General features: G+C 36.8%; 1 protein-coding gene across 2 annotated transcripts; it reads right to left on the reverse strand.

Annotated features, from left to right (window-relative positions):
- Positions 1–3,597: 3,597 nt before the first annotated feature.
- LOC107601890 (proto-oncogene c-Rel-like) lies at positions 3,598–15,224 on the reverse strand. 2 transcript variants are annotated; one of them, XM_016294238.1, is made up of 11 exons: positions 15,114–15,224; positions 14,376–14,411; positions 13,487–13,626; positions 13,280–13,363; positions 12,708–12,772; positions 12,092–12,183; positions 7,614–7,754; positions 6,234–6,338; positions 5,752–5,967; positions 5,115–5,258; positions 3,598–5,019 (listed from the first exon to the last, which is right to left on the reverse strand). In XM_016294238.1, the coding sequence occupies exons 1-11, from the start codon at positions 15,118–15,120 to the stop codon at positions 4,250–4,252; spliced, it is 1,800 nt and encodes a 599-aa protein (XP_016149724.1). In that variant the 5' UTR covers positions 15,121–15,224; the 3' UTR covers positions 3,598–4,249. The 2 variants fall into 2 exon arrangements, with proteins under 2 accessions (XP_016149724.1, XP_016149725.1); XM_016294239.1 differs by lacking the exon at positions 12,708–12,772 and having other exon boundaries at positions 13,215–13,363.
- Between the last annotated feature and the right edge of the window lie 5,470 nt (positions 15,225–20,694).

Here is a 20,694-nt window from a genome sequence, read left to right on the forward strand (position 1 = left end):
TAGACACACAAATGACAAAAGACTACGGAATCCCTTTTCAGCACAGTGTTGAATGCTGGTAACATGTAATGGTATTGTGATACCATTGATATGCTTTGGCTAGGAGCCAGGTCAGAAACCTAACTCATGTTAAACACAGAAGCACTTATAGATATGACAATGCATATACTGGAAAATAAGTAGGAGTATATTAGGATTACACAGCAACTGCATCACTGTGGTCACAATTTTTTGTTTTATCCCAACACCTTGTATTTTCCAGAATCGCTGCTTATTTTTGATCAGTATTTTGTGCAAATATTAGTTGTTGTTAAACTGTGAGTGGTTTTTATTTTCATCTTCTTCATTAGTTCCAGGAAGGTAAAAGAAACAAATGTCACTTATTTTATTCACTGACATCTGTTCAAGTTTTTTTCCACCAAGATCTGTGCGATTATCACCTCATGATGGCAGTTATGACAACATCAGGACTTATGATCTGATATGATCAAAATAACTCTATTGAGTCATTAACCTGTTACCTTTGCCCTCATTAACATGCATAACTGACAACGTTTTCTAATGAAATGCAACTTACTAAAATCCCAAAGTAATGCTTGCGCTGTCCCTGTGTATGTTGTTTCTGTTTAGGAGCTGCATTGTGGTTTGCTACAGACAGACAGACAGACAGACAGACAGGAAGCCACGATTTTAAACGGCATATCTTCCAGATAAGACCATAAGAAGAGTCTGTCTTCAAGTGTGTCCTGTATTCACAGGTATTGACGTCTTTGGGGAAAGCAGCTCTAGTTCATACTGGCTATAAACCACACAATTTCAAGAAATGTCGTGAGCTTTATCAGAATATAGAAAAAGATTGCTAAAAAATCCATGTACTGGCATCTTTACTATAAATGTTTACCTAAAAAATGAATGACTCACACTGTTGGCTTGAAGGCCTATGATTGTTCTTGTTTTTTTTTTTTCTTTCAAAAGCATTTTCTTTGACGCTTGAAAATAAAATTCTGAAAACTTTCCCTCAGGCCATCCAAGATACAGATGAGAACAGATTTGGAGATACACTGCAATGAATGGAAGCCCTCAGAAATGAGTTCAAACAATTGATAAAAACGACATAATAATTCACAAGTAATTTAAGTAATCTGCAAGCTGCGTGTTTGTAATAAACAAATACATTTACATTTAGTCATTTAGCAGACGCTTTTATCCAAAGCGACTTACAAATGAGGACAATAAAAGCAGTCAAAACTAACAAAAGAGCAACAATATGTGTGCAAATGACAAGTCTCGGTTAGCCTAACGCAATACACGTAGCAATGTATATATACACACACACAAAGAAAAACAAGTAGATAGAATAGAAAAAATGGAAAGCCAGTGTTTTTTTGTTTTTTTTTTTAATAAAAAAGAAGATTAATAGATAAAGTAGAATTAAAATAGAATAGAAAGTGCTAGAGTTAGAGGGTCAAATAAAGATAGATGTGTTTTTAGTCGTTTCTTGAAGATGGCTAAGGACTCAGCTGCTCAGATTGATTTGGGCAGGTCATTCCACCAGGAGGGAACAGTTAATGAAAAAGTCTGTGAAAGTGATTTTGTGCCTCTTTGAGATGGCACAATAATATGCCATTCACTTGCAGAACGCAAGCTTCTAGAGGGCACATAACTCTGAAGTAATGAATTTAGGTAAATGGGTGCAGAGCCAGTGGTGGTTTTGTAGGCAAACATTAATGCCTTGAATTTAATGCGAGCAGCTACTGGTAGCCAGTGCAAATTGATGAACAGAGGTGTGATGTGCATTCTTTTCGACTCATTAAAGATTAATCTAGCAGCGGCATTTTGGAATTGTAGAGGTTTGATAGAAGTGGCTGGAAGACCTGCCAAGAGAGCATCGCAATAGTCCAGCCTGGATAGAACAAAAGCTTGAAAAAGGAGTTGTGTTGCATGTTCTGAAAGAAAGGGCCTGATCTTCCTAATGTTGAATAAAGCAAATCTGTAGGACCGGGCAGTTTTAGCAATGTGGTCTGAGAAATTCAGCTGATCATCAATCACAACGCAATGTTTTTAACTAAAAACTTTGCTTCGGACTATAGTTCTGTTACCAAAATATTGCTTTCTCCAGTAAAAAGTTGTCTTGTCTGCATCAGGAGAGAAATAACAGAAAAAAACAGTCCAAAACAATTCTAAACAATTATGTTGGTGTATTTTGTTGTGAGTGGACAACAGGAGATGGACTTTTTCACTGTAGCATTATTGTTCTTTGGTATTTATATTTTAGCCAGAAGTGATTTGTTTCTTCCAAACATGCAGCTTTTTGCTTCACAAGATGTTAATTGATGGACTGGAGTCATTTTGATTACTTGTGGATCATGATGCTTTTATCAGCTGTTTGGACTCTCATTCTGACGGCACCAAATCACTGCAGAGGAACCATTGGTGAGCAAGTGAAGCAATGCTAAATTTATCCAAATCTGTTCTGATGAAGAAACAAACTCATCTACATTTTGGATGGCATGAGGGTGAGTATTTTCATTTTTGGGCAAACTATTCCTTTAATGTATTAATCACACTGTTGAATGAACATAATTCAATGGTTTGGCTTTTATTAATGCTGAAGGCTGCCAAATGAAGCTAACATTCGTGAGAAGTCCATTATGATCTCTGTGTATTGTGTATTAAACATGTATAGAGTTTCTGCCGATAGTGTACTTGACAGATGGGAAGCAAGTGAACATCAGACTTGAGAGTTCATAGATGTTGCATCATTCATTCTGGGCTGTTTCCACTAGATTCTTTAAAACTGATTGTATCTCTAAACTGTGTAGAGATATAACAAAAATATTAAGCAATAAAACTGTTTTCAACATTAATAATATAAGAAATAATAATGTTACTTGAGTAGCAATCAAAGGAATAAATTACAGTTGAAAATATATTTAACTACAAAACAGTTATTTTCATACAATATTACTGGTTTTACTGTATTTTTGATCAAATAAATGCAACTTTGGTGAACACAAGAATCTTCTTTCAGAAAAAAAGTTATCGACCCCAAACTTTTGAATGGTAGTTTATATTTTACAGAGTCATATAACTTCTATCTCAGGAGGGTGTTGGTAATTTATATGATAGTGATTTTACCTAATGGATTATTAATGCAGTTTGTTTAACTGATGGCGAATGCAATATCCCTGTATATGCAAAATATAAAAAATGATCATCATTATTTTAAAATAGTCCAGTATTGAAATGACACAAAAAGAGAAACAAAAAGTAAAATAGTATATTTCCAAATTGTTGAAAAAAGTGAATCAAAAAAATTTCATTAGGAAGTAAAAAATTCCAAAGTTTCAATATCGATTGAGTAACTCAGCAGCATAACAATATTGTGTTTCTAAGCATTATATATAACCCTGTTGGGTGTTGAAACCACTTGAATGACACAATGACTGGTTCACTGGTTTTCATATTCTCATTGTTAGGAGCATATGTCAACGGGTTCAGAAATATGAAAGCCAGACATCCAGTATCCACATCCAAAGTCTCCCCTTCATTCTTATAACTGAATGTTATATGAAAAGACATATGTACACCAAATTAGAGAGTTTAATCCTTTATTTACCTGTACTTTGGAATGTGAAACAGAAACAAATGATGCATTCAAATGACCAGTATGAATGAAAACAAACATTGGTCACCTCCACATATCAGTACTGTTGCCATAAATCAGCTCAGAATGTATCAAACATTACATACATGAAATCACAAAATCCATGTTCAGCAGAATAAACTTTAATTTTATACAAATACAAAAACCCATAGAAAATGCAATGTAAAAGCTTGTGTATGTTGAATAAAGTAAAAACAGAGCAAGACGTTGGTCTTAGTTTTCTAAAGCCATAATATCACTTTTGAGTAACCAAAGAAAACCCTTGTTTGAACAGTACATTTGAGAACCTTGGATAAGAAGCATGTTTAAAATGACATAGCCATTACCCAGGGACAATTCCCTGCTAGTTCCCACTTTAAGGAACACAATTAATCTGTCATAATTGAGCGTTTGTGGACAAATGGTCCCAAACTTCTCCAACATGACCATCATAAAATCTCACTGCTATACCTAATTGGTGGCAGCATCTTACAGTATTTCCAGGACAACGAGCCCTTCTGATTTTCAGAAAATACATTCAGTGAACATAAATCAGAGCCTACATTTAAAGAACTAAATCTTGAACACTTATGGAATTCTACTCTATTCGGGGAAGTACTGCCAGGCGAAAGAATCAAGATGGCTCTCCTGCCCCATGCCGCTGGCAGGGTAGGAAATCTGCGAGACCCTCTGATTGGGCCCACCAGCTTCCATTTGTCTCATGGTCTCTGCGGTACTTCCATTGGGGGTGGTGGAGTTCAGGAGCGCGGTGAAGGACTGCGCACAGTCCGAGCTGGGCCCCAGCACAGCCATGTTGCTCGACCCTTGAGATTCCTGTTTCAGTGGTAGGACTGGCTGATGATTGCCGATGAGGTTTTGAAATAAATCATCATCTATGTTGCCTGCATACAAGTAGCCTGTTCCCATTGACCCACCAGTGCCTGTTGCCCCATTCTGGGTGCTTTGAGGCTGTTGGTGGCCATAGTTATACCAGTTATGGGCTCCTTCTACTCCTTGCCTTTGAGGTGGCTGTTGGGATTGCTGGACCTGCTGGTTCGGTTGGTCCTGTCGAGGCTGGCTGCTGGTTGGGCCATTAGGTTGAAGAAACTCCAGATCCCTAGCGGTCAGTAGAGGAAGGCTGTTTCCACTTTCCCCTGTGGTGGGCATGCTGGGACTTGGGTTCACCTGCTGTAGGCCTAATCCATTGCTGGTGGTGTTGGCGATTGGACTGGGCCATGCTTGACTGTATGTTCCTGATGGTGGGGTTTCTGTTAGGGGTGGCATCATGGGGCAGGACGGAGGGGCTTTGTTATAATAGCCCATTGGATTTTGGCACATCACCCCATGGTTTGATGGATGATAATTTGTTGGCTCTGTAAAAAGAATACGTATATAAGTACATACATATAGCAAATTTTGCTATATTGCTATTCAGTATGGTTTACATGAAAAGTGTTGTGCATCTTACCCATTTTGATTCTCTGATTCATCAAACCTGCCGAAGGCACTGCTTTTGGTCTGTTCATAAAGCTCATGGCTCCTTGGGAGAAGCCAGAGAAGGATTTCATCTGGCTTTCAATTTTACGTTTCTTCTCTTGGCAGCCATATGGATCTGAAAAAGAAAAGAGACATTATGCTCATGTTTGTCTGCCTAATCTACTAGGCAAAATCAAATGACATAAAACGGTACATTATATCAATATCTGTTGCCCTATTTTTAACTAGGCAGGGTTAGTACAGGTTGAGGGGCAACTCCTCAAAAAAACGTACTTATGAAATAATAAGTAATTAATAATTTAAAGATATTTGTAAAATAAATACTTTTTACTTTGAAAAATATATTTATAATTTTTTTTAAATAATAATTATGGTGTGTACACTAGCGTGTCAGAATTTTAAAAGAGGTTCTAAAACGTCATGTGGTGCGACTGCCCAAAAATGTGATATTTTGAATAAAAATTTTTCAAAACCAAATGAGACCGACATGACAACATAAAGTACATTTCTACATGCATTTTAAACTAGATTTTAAAAATATTTATCATTGACCCATAACAAAACAATCCTTGATGTGGGTGTCATAACACTGCAGGGTGATCTTTTACCTTTGTCATCGGGCAGATAGCGGAACTCCATGGGCTCACTGACCTCCTGGTCTGTGGGCCGGCGCAGCTGCATGCGCACTGTGACAGGGGCTATGATGGTGGTGTCATAGTAGGCAGGTGTCTTGAACACTATGGCCACTTGCCTGTGTACGTCTGCCTGAGAGAATAAGCCTTTGGCCTCCCAGGTCTGAGTGAAGAACCTCACCTCAATGTCATCTAGAGTAAGGTAATGTGATGTATTAAATAAAAGAATGGCTTAAAAAAACTAGCAATGGAAGATGGATAGATAATTTCCATAAAATAAAACGAATGGATGATGAATAAAAGAAAAGAACATGTGAGATTGAATAAATAACTTAATAAATACAAATATGAATTTTAGATCTCTAGTTCAACTTTTGCTTTTAGATTAAGTTAGCAAATTGGCTAAAATCGATAACACATTGAATTTTTTTTTCAAAATAATTCAAATGTTCCCATACCTTTCTGCACTTTATCGCAGAGGAGAAAAATCTCATCACCTCCCTTCACACTGCCGCTGTTCTTGTTCACCCGGCAGATTCGCAGTTCGGCTGTATTTGGGGCCCCTGAAACAAGCACAGGCCATTGAGATTGAAGATTAGAAAATCTTAACAAACTTGAAACACAGACATGCACTGCTATGAGCAGTAAGAAATCATTTTTCACATTCTTTGACTTTATCAGAGAATCTGCAGGCACAGCCACACTTGCAAACATTATGTCCTGAGACTGAAAAAGCAGCCAAACCTGTCATGATTTACAAAGTAAGGGCGGGGTAGTTTATTGCTTCCTCTTTTCTGGGTTTGTACGAGACTGATTTCTATGATGGCAAAGAACGGCTTATGGCTAGTTTTACTGCATTGTGATGAGAACAACATGAAAGACTTGAGAATCAGCCTCTACAACAGATGAAAGGGTTTAACCAAGTCATGGCCTGAGCTTTTTTTTAAATCCGATTTAGCATCACACAACCACCACACAAAAACACTCTGCAAGCACTGCTGTTCTGCTCGCGCTGTACAGCACCATCACGTGAGGAAGTGTTGAAATGGACCATGCTCACTTCCTGTAGTGTGGGATGTGGCCACTGACAGATCTGTCACCTAAGCAATGCATTGCCACAGCTTCATGCTCTGTGGCGGCAGTGACTTGCATCAGTAAATCAGTCAAAATTGCTGCCAAATGGTTGTGTTCTGAAGGGTATCGCTATACCATGTTTTTCCTCAATCGAAAACAAAACACTATAAAATATAGGAGATACCAACAGCGAGTATTAAACAGGTAATTATTAACATTAAATAATCCTAAATTTCAAACTTCAGACTAATTTTTGCTAATTTTCATTGATTATAATTTATAGAACATGATATACAACAAATAAGTTCTATACTTGAAAATTATATTAAAAATCTACAAACTTTTTTAGCTAATAATAAATATCAAATTTAGCTTGGTTTTTATGTATTTTATATGGATTGAAATTTACATTACTCAAAAATATTTTTTATTACTTATTTTCTAACTCTCATAAAAATCATTACAGTAAATACTGTCATAATTTTTTACTTTATTTGTATCAAGAAACTAAAGGCAATAATAAAAAAGCACCGTAATAAAAATATAACATAGTAATAAATATTGCATTCTATTTCAAAATTTGCCATACCATCCCTAGTGACTCTGTATGACTAGCAGCAGCAAAAACAACACTGCTCTGCCACTCATCAAAAAGCTAAATAAGTCTGTGTCAGTGTTGTTATGCAGTCAAACAAACAGTTTTCGACTCCGTTTGTTGCAGTGCAGAAATGACAGAGTGTGCTTTTTATTTGTTGTGAACTCACTGTTGTCATAGATGGGGTTGGAGACGATGGGAGGCAGCGTGGTGTTGTACATCCCGGTCTCATCTTGCAGGAAAACTTGGAAGCAAAGACGCACCACATTCAGATCATATTCCTCAGTCTGCAGCAGCTGTTCCCGGGGAACTGTGGACACAAAACATATGTTCAAAGTTGCAGTGTACACCTTAAAAAACATATCAACATATTAATCCTAGATGTAATTTGTGTGTCAAAACAGAGCAGAAGATATCGAGAGTCTGTGAATGAAGAGGAAAGGGGAAGAGGGATAAGAAAATGAAACAGGCACAAGAACGAAAACCAGGTCAGTTTGTTTAAAGTTAGCTGACACGCTTGTGACACAACTTGTTTTTTAGATTTTTGTTGTTGTTGTTTGCCTGACGAAGACCTTAGGGTCGAAACATTGTTATGATTTTAATAAATTGATTTTTGAGAGCAGTAGTGGCAGCATTGACAGTTTTAGATTTTTTTTTTAACACGAGAAAAAGCATGCTTACCACAGTTCTGAAAAATATGAATAAATAAATAAATACTATTATAAATAATAACATTTTAAAATGAATTACAATTTAATATTATTTTAAAATGAATGTGTGTATTCATTTCGCTGTATTGCCATTTGTTTGATGATTTAAACAAATTTACTTTCACTTTAATATAATATAGTATTTTGTACTTTTTACAGTACATTATTGTAATGATGGTAATTTATGCAAAAATAAACATATTTATATACACATATTTAATATATATATAACGAGTACATTACAAAGAACTTGGAACATAATATAGAATTTTTTGTACTTTTTACAGTAAATTATTGTAATACTATGCAATATGTAATTTATGCAAAATATATACATATTTATATATACATATTTATAATTAAAAATGAAAGATAAATATATGATATATCATAATATAAAAGATAAATAAATTGATATATCATAATTTTTGTAATTTAATTAATTTTACAGTATTTTTTAGACTTAACAATACTTGACAAGCTAAGCCATTGTGCATGATTTACTTCAACTTTAGTTGTGATACCACATATAAATAAGTGATATAAATGTATATTTCGAATTTTGCATTGCTGGTCACAATACAATTCCTTTGTTTTGTTTAAACTGCTTCCAAGTCATATGTTGGACATAAACGCATGATGTAATAATGAACGCCTGACCGAGGTGCATTTAAAGGCAGCATTAATACAAAGGCAAGTCAGAAAAGCAAGCAGCATGCAGTGCACTTGCAGATTTCACCCAGCAGCATCACCAGAAATGCCACTGACACATCAGCCTACAAGAGCACAACTGCCCACATGAGTGCTGGTGTGTGCACCTCCGCCCACGCTCTTACTCTCAGGAGTCTGCCTCTTTTCAGCCCACAGCTATCCCGCCCACAGCCTTGACGAGCTTTGAGCACTCTGAGGTCACAGCAGGTGGAAACAGAGAAAGAGAGCTTGAGTGACAGAGTATCAATGACGACTCTTCAGCAAAGGGGACGGCCTCCTGACACGAAGAGACACCTCTGTCCAGACCACAAGCCCAGAAGTGGGAAAGAAGGATGGAGACGGAAGCTGAGCAGTGAGGAGCACAGCAGACAGATGTAAAACAGACAAGAAGGAACAGAGGAACAGAGATGAGGTGGGAGGAGATGAGGGGGTGCGGAAGATAGCGAGAGGCAGAGTGTGAAAAAGGCAACTGTGAGGCGCGGTGTGGTCATGTTTATTTGCGTATATGTGTGCCTCTGGTTCTGCATTTAGTGAAGTCAAAGAGCAAGAGAAACGAGTGGACAGCAGTCACAGGTGGGGGATGATTTAGGTTAGCGTGGGCTGCTGGAAGGTGAAGCAGAGGGTTCGAGTTGTAGAGAGAAATGGGGGCAGGCAGGTGAAGATTCTCCATTCTGTGGGCACACCACCATTCCCAAACCTGACACTCATCACTCGTCATCCGGAAACCCACCATCTGTGACATCTAACACCATATTTTGCACTCAACACCCACTCAGCACCCATCACGGCAAATCCAACTAGGGGCAACCTCACAGACTCCACGAGTTTTATAGCTACATACTTTTTCGCCAACATGACACGTATGCCTACTGATTAAACTAGTTGTTATTTCGAGTTATTTTGAACAGTCACATATTACCAGCCAAATAAGGGAATTGTAATCAAATGTAGAAATGTCATGAAATGCACTTTTTGATGTGCAGTTATGCATAATTTGAACCGCCAAACCCTCAGGTTTTAACGTGAAAACGTAGTGCTATGTAATGACAAATATTTTAGGATGTTACAGTTCGGACCACATTAATGCATGAAAATGACTAAATTAATTACTAAAACAAATATATAACTTGCTAAATATTCTAATGTTATATATATATATATATATATATATAATATTTTTTATTTTATTTTTAAATATCAAAAATATTATTATTCACATCAAAAAGCATGAAAGGTAATACTATATTTTAGAGAATGACTTTAGGTCCAAAGTGAATAAATTCCTTCTTAATGTGTATAATGTTAAAAACTGATTTTTCAAAGTTGAGTATAAGAGAGTGTAAGTTGTAGTATAGAAAATACCATTTCAGCCATTCTACTTTCAACTAAATTTCATGTTTAATTTAGTGTGTTACTTGCGGTTTCTGTTTGCAAAATTTACCAGCAATGTTGGAGTGAAAAGGGTTTCAAAATAACTTTTTTCATTGTAGAAGCATTAAGCAGAACCTGAAACAATTACATCATTAATCACAATTACTGGTATGACATTTAATTCTCAGCTATCCTTTCATGTTTGTGACAGCCCTAACCACAAAATGAATACCTCCTCGCAAAAAACAAACAAACATTCGATTACCTAGTCAATAAATGAAATTAATTGAATGAAGTCATCAGTTCAATCATTGTGGGATAATGTCAGTGCAAATGAGGTCATCTCTGGCAGGTCATCCCTTCAACACATGACCAAACTTCAAAAGTAATATAAAAAATAATCTCACTACGACTGGCACCATGACTAATCTACCTCATTTCAAGGGACTGTCAGTGTTACACAGCCAAAGAGAGAGATCTTAATTTGGTTATCACAGCAGAAGCGAGAGCAGTCCCTCAAACATCCCATCACCACAGAGAACAGCAGAACAAGCATGAAGAAGCAAGTTCACAATCTAGCATTCCCTATGTTCACTAACCATGTTGTGTAAAGTCCTGTTGCAACATTTTCATGATTTCTCAAATATCATTTGGCTAGACAGTGTTATGACACTACATGATGATTCTACATAATTTGCTAACATAATGTGACATGCTTGTTGAATCACTTCATATATAAAACCTTAAAGAATATCCTCAATATCAAAGCCTCAAATTAAAGCGCAAGCATTTCCAAAAGCTACTCTGTAGGTTAACTAGTCAGACTTATTTATCACAAAAACATTGCTCACAGAGAACAGCAGAACAAGCATGAAGAAGCAAGTTCACAATCTAGTATTCCCTATGTTCACTAACCATGTTGTGTAAAGTCCTGTTGCAACATTTTCATGATTTCTCAAATATCATTTGGCTAGACAGTGTTATGACACTACATGATGATTCTACATAATCTGCTAACATAATGTGACATGCTTGTTGAATCACTTCATATATAAAACCTTAAAGAATATCCTCAATATCAAAGCCTCAAATTAAAGCGCAAGCATTTCCAAAAGCTACTCTGTAGGTTAACTAGTCAGACTTATTTATCACAAAAACATTGCTGGTGGTGGCAAGACACAATCTGAAAATCATTACCTGCTTTAAAAACGTTGACCCTGCTGTCCCTGCTTTCCTCCCACACAATAATTTGCATGGAATTCCTGAAGTATTTGGCTGTTTGCATACTCGAGGCAGAATAAGCCAAAGTTATCAGTTACACAAAAAAGTATAGTTTACAGTTCCTCCTGACATTCCTCCCTCTCTAAATAAATCCCCCCCGATCATATGCCACTAAATACCGCAGCCAGTTGAGCAAAACCTTCACTAAATAAAGAGAAGTGATTTTTTCTACCCTAACTGCATTGTCAGATGACAGTTTGTGTCATACAGTACTGAAGGCAGGAAAGAGAGAAATGTGTAAGCTTTCGTGATTTTAACACCAGGCATCATCTAAATACAGAATTTCTGAAAGTGAAAGAAACTGGGTCAGTAATAATGATAAGAGATGGAATTTGCAGATGTTTTCCGTGCAAAATTTGAGGATAAATCTGATAAATCTGTGAACTCATTTGTAAGACACTATGCATAAAAGCATCTACTAAGTGAATAAAAATAAATATAACAAAACAAATTAGTTGGGGCAAGTGTAGACATTTTTTAAATAATTTTACCCCAATTCTGATTAAATTTGAGGACTTTTCTGTGTATGCAGATTCTATTTGGGCCAAGAGAAAAAAGTGCCATTTGTTCTCACCATTGAAGGGGTTGATTCTTCGCTCAATCCTCTGCATTATGGCATCTTTCACTTCTCTTCTCCTCACACACTGGATACCCAGGTTCTGAAACCTGGAAAAAAACAAAGAAACAATCTGTTCAAATGTGTTGCCTGGTTTTGAGCGGTCAGATGTGTTTAGTTCTATGTATTATCCATCATGAACACTGATCCCATAGACTAAAGCTAACAGGAAGAGTGAGGTTAGAACTAACCATACTGACATACTGTTTAAAATTGAGGGCAGACTGGAGCTCTAAGGCTCTCATTTTGCATATCGGGGGAATCCCCTACATGGCTCCCTACTCTGAAACAACATGCTTCATTAAAAAAAAATAAAAAGAAGAAGAATGGACAGCCCATCGGAAGAGAACTGTGGTAGTGTGTGGGCTGAAGTATACGGAAAAGCACATTGGAATGGCTTTGATGTGGGGCACAGAGATGTTTCATTTCATTAGGAGGAAAATGGTAACAGGACCAAACGAGATTGGAGCAAATTATGCAGATACTATATCTGCAATCAAAAGGGTTTTAACCTTCTGTATTTAAGTGACATTCAAATTATTTTGACATTTTAATATTAAAAGCACCAACTTACGCGATGACTCTTCGTTCAGGTCCAAACTCTGTCTCATAATAACCATCCTTGCAGTCCTTACCCACCAAGTCATGGGGATGCGGTTTATAAGACTAAAGCTAACAGGAAGAGTGAGGTTAGAACTAACCATACTGACATACTGTTTAAAATTGAGGGCAGACTGGAGCTCTAAGGCTCTCATTTTGCATATCGGGGGAATCCCCTACATGGCTCCCTACTCTGAAACAACATGCTTCATAAAAAATAAATAAAAAGAAGAATGGACAGCCCATCGGAAGAGAACTGTGGTAGTGTGTGGGCTGAAGTATACGGAAAAGCACATTGGAATGGCTTTGATGTAGGGCACAGAGATGTTTCATTTCATTAGGAGGAAAATGGTAACAGGACCAAACGAGATTGGAGCAAATTATGCAGATACTATATCTGCAATCAAAAGGTTTTTAACCTTCTGTATTTAAGTGACATTCAAATTATTTTGACATTTTAATATTAAAAGCACCAACTTACGCGATGACTCTTCGTTCAGGTCCAAACTCTGTCTCATAATAACCATCCTTGCAGTCCTTACCCACCAAGTCATGGGGATGCGGTTTATATGGGTCACTTTTGGTCACCAGGGTAACACGTACTTTTCCTTTCACGGTAACATTTAGAATCTAATAGGGAGACATATAAGGAGAGATGCTGTTTATAGAATCACTTAGTAATCACATTTTCTTTAAAGTTTAATTATACGGTGAATTCTTTCTTCAGTGCTGTAAGACTTTAAAAGCAGATACCTGAATGCTTGGGTAGGTTCTGTTATTGTCGGAGCTTCTTTCTCCAGGTATGCTGCCCGCTGAACGACCCTCACATTTGTACCTGAAGCGCATGCCTCTCTGCTTTGGCTGCTCGAAGATCTGAACACAGGGCTCTCCCACTGCACAGACCAGCAAAATGACATCAGTCAGATTCAGAGATTTGAATATCATTCACTTAAATATTAAAAATGATTAGAGCATGTCAAAAACTGAAATGAGTCTTATTTATTAAAATGCCAGCAGATGCATAAGAACAAGACAATGGCCTCGAAACACCTGCAGAAACAACATCTTGCGTCTTTCACAGAACCTGACCATAACCTGACCACAAACAACACAGCCTGCCAGTAAATAATTTCCCACTCTCTGCACCTGTGGGCACAGAACTTTACCAGCTCATCCAGGTGCCATTATACTAAGCATATCATAACTTCTTCAAACACCTGCACAAACAGCTGCATTTGGCATGCAATATATTTGGCTGCTTTTAACACACTTGCTTCTGACATGGCCACGAACAGATTAGATCTATTTGCTTATGCATTCTTACTCTGTGAAATGTCATAAAGTAAGCTGGGGAAAATGGTTATAATGCATGAAATAGAGCCAATGTATAATTTAGTGAAGTGTGCAGATGTCACTCACTACTGCTTGCTCAAGAGATTTGTCACTTACAGGAAGTCATATCTTTATCAAACAAAAGAGGAAGTAATGTAAGGAAATCTGGGTGAAAACTGGGTGACGTTTAAACAAACTTGATGAGTAATTAGGCAAAGTTTATGAGCCACCCTAAACTTGACTCAAAACATGTTACTAGCACCGACAGAATTCGTTTTACACTAGGCACAGATGAATTTAATGTACTTACTTAGATTGGGGTCCCTGTGCATTGTGAGGGTATGCACTGTACAGAAAAGCATGGATAGAAGAACATAGATGAATACATGCAATCAGTTAATACGTGTTATAATGCATATTATATTGTACAAGAATTAACAAACGTGCAGATTAGAATAACAGAGTTGAAACAGCTTTTAAAAGTTCCTCATTTTTATTTCCTGGTGTTACTTTGTCCCTCGTGTATTCATGTACTGTCAACTCATTTGATTTGTTTAGTTTACACAAGATTTATCTAGTTTAGAGGTCTTAAGAACTTTGTTTTCAGGTAATGTGGATCATATTGCTTTTGTTTCGCTTAATTGTACACTTCCACAAAGACAACTCTGCGTTTTATTCCCTGTAATATATAAAACTACAAGCCTGTATGTTTTTTCTTAAATAGAATCAGACTTGAAAATGCGGAATATGTTATACTGTAAGATTACAAATTACATTGTCAAGATTTACAAACACACCAAAATATAGCATAGAAAGTCGTTATTATTCAGACAGATTCTATAGGCCTATAATAAAAATTATGAGTTGGTACATTAAGTATCTTTAATTGGCTAGCTAAACAACTCATTAAAACAACAGTGCTGTTTTGAATCGACTATCTACTACACAGACTTGAACTGTACGCATAATTTAATTCAAGACAGGAAAAAGCAAGAAAGGGAAAAGAAAAGACAGTTACTTGATTCATTTAATAAATACTGAAACTCACCATCCATGTTATGCGAACACCCTTGTCTTAGGTTTTATGTCCGAGCTCTGAACTGCTAAACAGATATACAGTAACACTTAAAAACAGAAGAGTACTGACTGGGAATTCCCCACTATATACAATTCGCTCGCCCACATACCAGGTCACGCCCCTCTATGGCAAGCCGGTTTAACATCTAATGTACTAGCAATAAATTGTGACTCGCTAGTGACTTTTTCAGTTTCTCTGATAACTATTTTAATAGATTTTTATTAGAAAATTTTTATCTTTATTAGAATTTATGGAGGACATATGGATGCAACAAATCCCTAGTTTATATTGGGTTTTAATGTTTTTGTCTCGTCGCTCCGGCCGGGACAAGGCATCACAATATGGCAAGGGGCGTAACATTTCCGTCACACGCTTGAGGTATTCGGCCAATCACAACAAACTGGATAGCTGGCCAATCAGAGCACACCTTGCTTTTCAGACCGATGAGCTTTGTAAAAATTGACGCGTTTCAGAAAGGCGGGGCATAGAGGAGAAACAATAATGTACAATATGTGGAAAATAATGTGTTTTTTTAACCTTAAACTGCATAAACACATTTCATTACACCAAATACACAAAATAATGTTCTTTTTAGCAACATCACATGACCCCTTTAAATTATTGGTAATTTTTCAAATAGGTCTTGTCCAGTATTCTTAGTACTTATTGAATAGGCACTAGTTTCTATTCATTAGACACAAGTTGTGTATTCCAATTGTTACTAGCTAGTAACTTCTAAGATTTTTAATTGAACTATAAAGTAGCTATTATGATCATTACTTATAAAAAGTAAAAAAGCAATTGCAATTAGTGAAAAAAATATAAGCAGTAGTAATCAAGTGGGACAGACTCTAGTTTTACAAAAGTTTTTACTTTTGTTGTTGTACTGTGTTTAATTACCACTATCAGTATTGTAATACATATGCCACTGTCAAAATGTTTCTTGCATACCTCTTTATTATATCAAAGTAAGGAGTTTGCCAATAACATAAAAATGTATTAGTGCAAGAAAACATTACATATTAGACATTTCAGATTTAATTTATGCCAAATACTATATGCAAATCTGATTAACCAACATGTTACCAGCGTTCCAGTCATTTAATTCTGCCAGTAGATACCTACACCTGAACTATACATATGATATTACTCCCAAGAAAAAAAGAAAATCAAGGTTCAGATATAATTTTTTGTGAAGGCAACATAGAAAATAAACCCATGGCAAATGTCATGCACACACACACAAAATGAAGTTAGAAATAAGTATGGAAGCTCTAAAATTACATTTTGGATTTAGCAACAGAGGCGTGAGATGAGATGTGTAAGAAATTAGTCCCACACGCAAGAGCATTTCAGAGACAAAACCTGAAAAATGTGTTGAAATAACCTGAACAACGCCTTGAGGTATGATAATTGTAGTATAAGCAGAATAATTGACGCTGAGTTGTTGAATTATTAGAAAATAATTCACATCCAAGGTGGTAATGCAACCACAAAGCAAGTAACATCATAATTCAGGTTTAGGTATCTACTGGCAGAATTTAAATGACTGGGATGCTGGTAATATGTTATTCAGATTGCATATAGTCTTTAGCATAACTTAAATTTGAAGTGTTATCTATTATTTAATGTCTAATATAATTCTTTCTCTCCCTAATACTGTTTAATGTTAGTGGATCGTAGTCAATTCTTCCATACATAATGTGTAACTGAATAGATAGCAGTCACTACTGGATTAAATATCAAATACAAAATAAGTATTAGACACAAAAAATAGATACTATAGAGGGTATGCATTGACATCACTTTCCTGCCGGAACACCCCCCCTCAGCCGTACTGAGTGGCAAAAGAGCTGCAGCGTAAATTGATTTAATAGGTAACCTGCAAAAATGCGAGTAAAACAAACGATAATCAGTTTAAACTAAAGGTTGCTGGACTCTATATATTGTTCCTTGCAACTTGCTTGGGTTGAACACATAATTTTTTGCTTGCTTAGTTGGAACAGCAGCTACACTAATTTTTCTCTATTTCCTTCTCTGTTTCTGCCATGGGATAACTACGAATTACACAAGCTTTAGTCTGGATCCAGCCCTTACAAAGACCGAACACCTGAGAAGAGATGATGCCAACATACAAAACTACCAAATTTTGCCATAAGTTTAATCACAACATATAATCATTGCTGTTAATAGTGTTAATCGTCTGTTTGATTACATGACATTAACTGCTTGATTTTTACCGTACATTTCTGCCATATGGACATCAACTTGAGAAAGTCACCACTGATAAACTATTACTAAATATAATGTAGAAACTTTAATTTTCAGTAAAGCTGCTTTGCAACGATTTGTATAGTGAAAAATGCTATACAAATAAACTTGAATTGACTTGAATTACCAAATATCCAGTGGTCCATGGATATCGATATGCAGCCAGGAATTGTGTTTTCTGACATTTATATGTGCCTGATCACTTATCAAATGTTATATACAGTGGGTACGGAAAGTATTCAGACCCCCTTAAATTTTTCACTCTTTGTTATATTGCAGCCATTTGCTAAAATCATTTAAGTTAATTTTTTTTCCTCATCAATGCACACACTGCACCCCATATTGACAGAAAAACACAGAATTGTTGACATTTTTGCAGATTTATTAAAAAAGAAAAACTGAAATATCACATGGTCCTAAGTATTCAGACCCTTTGCTGTGACACTCATATATTTAACTCAGGTGCTGTCCATTTCTTCTGAGCATCCTTGAGATGGTTCTACACCTTAATTTGAGTCCAGCTGTGTTTGATTATACTGATTGGACTTGATTAGGAAAACCACACACCTGTCTATATAAGACCTTACAGCTCACAGTGCAAGTCTGAGCAAATGAGAATCATGAGGTCAAAAGAACTGCCTGAAGAGCTCAGAGACAGAATTGCGGCAAGGCACAGATCTGGCCAAAAACCCAATTGAGCATCTCTGGAGAGACCTAAAAATGTCTGTCCACCAACGTTTACCATCCAACCTGACAGAACTGGGGAGGATCTGCAAGGAGGAATGGCAGAGGATTCCCAAATCCAGGTGTGAAAAACTTGTTGCCTCTTTCCCAAAAAGACTCATGGCTGTATTAGATCAAAAGGGTGCTTCTACTAAATACTGAGCAAAGGGTCTGAATATTTAGGACCATGTGATATTTCAGTTTTTCTTTTTTAATAAATCTGCAAAAATGTCAACAATTCTGTGTTTTTCTGTCAATATGGGGTGCTGTGTGTACATTAATGAGGAAAAAAATTTAACTTAAATGATTTTAGCAAATGGCTGCAATATAACAAAGAGTGAAAAATTTAAGGGGGTCTGAATACTTTCCGTACCCACTGTATATTGTCATATCTTCCAGCCCAAAAACTTATGTTTTTGTCAGTGTTTATTTAAAAACATCCAGTTATGCAGATTATAAGATGGTAAATATTTAATTGATGAGTTGTCAATACGATATATAACAATACAATATATAGGGTATGATTTTACCGCAAAATTCAACATTAACATGAAATAACCTCAAAGCCGTGTTCCGCTGCCTGGAGTCCATTTGTTTCTGTGAATTGCTGCGATTCATTTGCTTCTCTTTTCTGTTGTTTTCGGCAGTCTGTAAAATTATGCCTCAGATTTCTTGTCAAATCTATTTGTACAGTCAATCGCAAAGCTCTTTCTCATTTTAGATGCGTTTTGTGTGTTCTGTCGCAGCATTCACGCTGAAAACCAATGCTGCCACTCAGTCTTTTTGCCACTCAGTGGGCGGAGCCGCAGTCACTCCTGCTGACTGTGAGGTCATGTGCATACCCTCTATTGAATTTATAGGCCGATTCGACTTGAAGCAGCGCTGCGCAGAACGATCAGTGTATGACGTCAAAGCACCGCGAGAGCGATTTGAAAGCATAATGGTGTGTTCACACCAGACGCGAATGTAATTATTCACGCGACTAGATTACATACAAAGTCAATGCAAAGACGCGAATAGAGGCGAATTCGCGCTGGGCGACGCAAAATGCGCAATGCGTTTGCCGTGAATGCACGATATTCGCCTCAATCGCGTCTTCCGTGCAAGTTCAAAAATTTCAACTCGAGCTGAAAATTCGCATGAGGGGTTCTTGCGCAAGCCAATCAGCGAAGAGCTTCTTGACATGTCCGGTTGAATCAGACAACAGGAGAGAGCATTATTGTAGCCGTCTTTTATTATGCAGTTCTGGAGCATAGAAAACAATTAAAATCAGTTGTAGTGGTAGTTGTATTTTATTAGCATGGCTACAGAGATGCTGTTATCAAAAATAAAACTAATAGTAATATCAGTGTATATATATATATATATATATATATATATATATATACACAGTAGTAAAATGTAACGCACATTAATACAGGATCCTAATCTTATTCATCCTCCTCTGGATGGTGCTGTGAACCCAGACACGTCAGCGTTTGGCTTTCCATTGTATTTGGGACTTTTTGACAACAGTTACAAAACCGTGATTGTAGTCATCTCCACCATGGTTGATCGTGCTGTTTTTATTTGCACGAGTGACACGAAAAACATCCCGCGAGTAATCTAGAGCGAGTGACGCGATGCGCATATTTACTTCGCATCTGGTGTGAACACACCATAATGATCCGTCTGCTCTCTTATCGCTCTCGTGGTACTTGATGCCATACACTGATCATTCTGCGCAGCGCTGCTTCAAGTCGAACGCGCCCAATGATAATTGGGCTTGCCATAACCTTCAGCGTAAGCGCAGCCAATCAAATGAGGGATGTGCATACTGCGACGTCAAATTCAAATTAAGCAGAAATAAAATGAGAAATGTCAAGGTGCTTGAAATAAATTAATACGTTTACTTTACTTTCCATTTCAACCAATAAGACGACGTTTCGAGATTTTGAAATCTCACGAAAAATGTAATTTCATACAATAAGTTTCACTTATTAATTTGTACTCTCTTCATGTTCTCCTGTTTATTTAATTGACTATAGAAATTTCCTCTAATAAAACACACCTAAAGGCTGGATTCATCCAAAAATGAAAATACTATCACTGTTTTCACGTCTTTATATTGTTCCAATCCAGCGTATCTTTCGCTCTTGAGCGGAACTCGAAAGGAGACATTAGTCAGAATGACAGCTTCAGTCACCATTCATTTTCAACGTATGGAAAGATGCAGAGATATTGAAAGGTGACCGCTGTTAGCCACTCAGATTCTGCTTAACATCTCTTTTCGTGGGTCTACGTTAGAAAGTGAGCCTATGGAACAGCATTAGGATGAGAAAATGACATTGTGTGGCGAACTTATTCCTTTCAGAACCAAGGATCAACATTTGAAAGAAAAAAAGTACATGAACTCGTTCTGACACGGTTTAGCCTAACAGTGGGCATTATTAAGACTGAACGACCAGTAGCTCAAATTATTATTATTTTTTAATGGACGCCGCTTGTAGGCAATTTAAGTTCACGACACGCCACTGTTAAACTCATGTTAGGGTAATCCCCTGTATACGCAGTGGGA

Source organism: Sinocyclocheilus grahami, unplaced genomic scaffold, assembly GCF_001515645.1.
Source record: "Sinocyclocheilus grahami isolate Dianchi unplaced genomic scaffold, SAMN03320097.WGS_v1.1 scaffold313.1, whole genome shotgun sequence".
Taxonomy (NCBI): domain Eukaryota; kingdom Metazoa; phylum Chordata; class Actinopteri; order Cypriniformes; family Cyprinidae; genus Sinocyclocheilus; species Sinocyclocheilus grahami.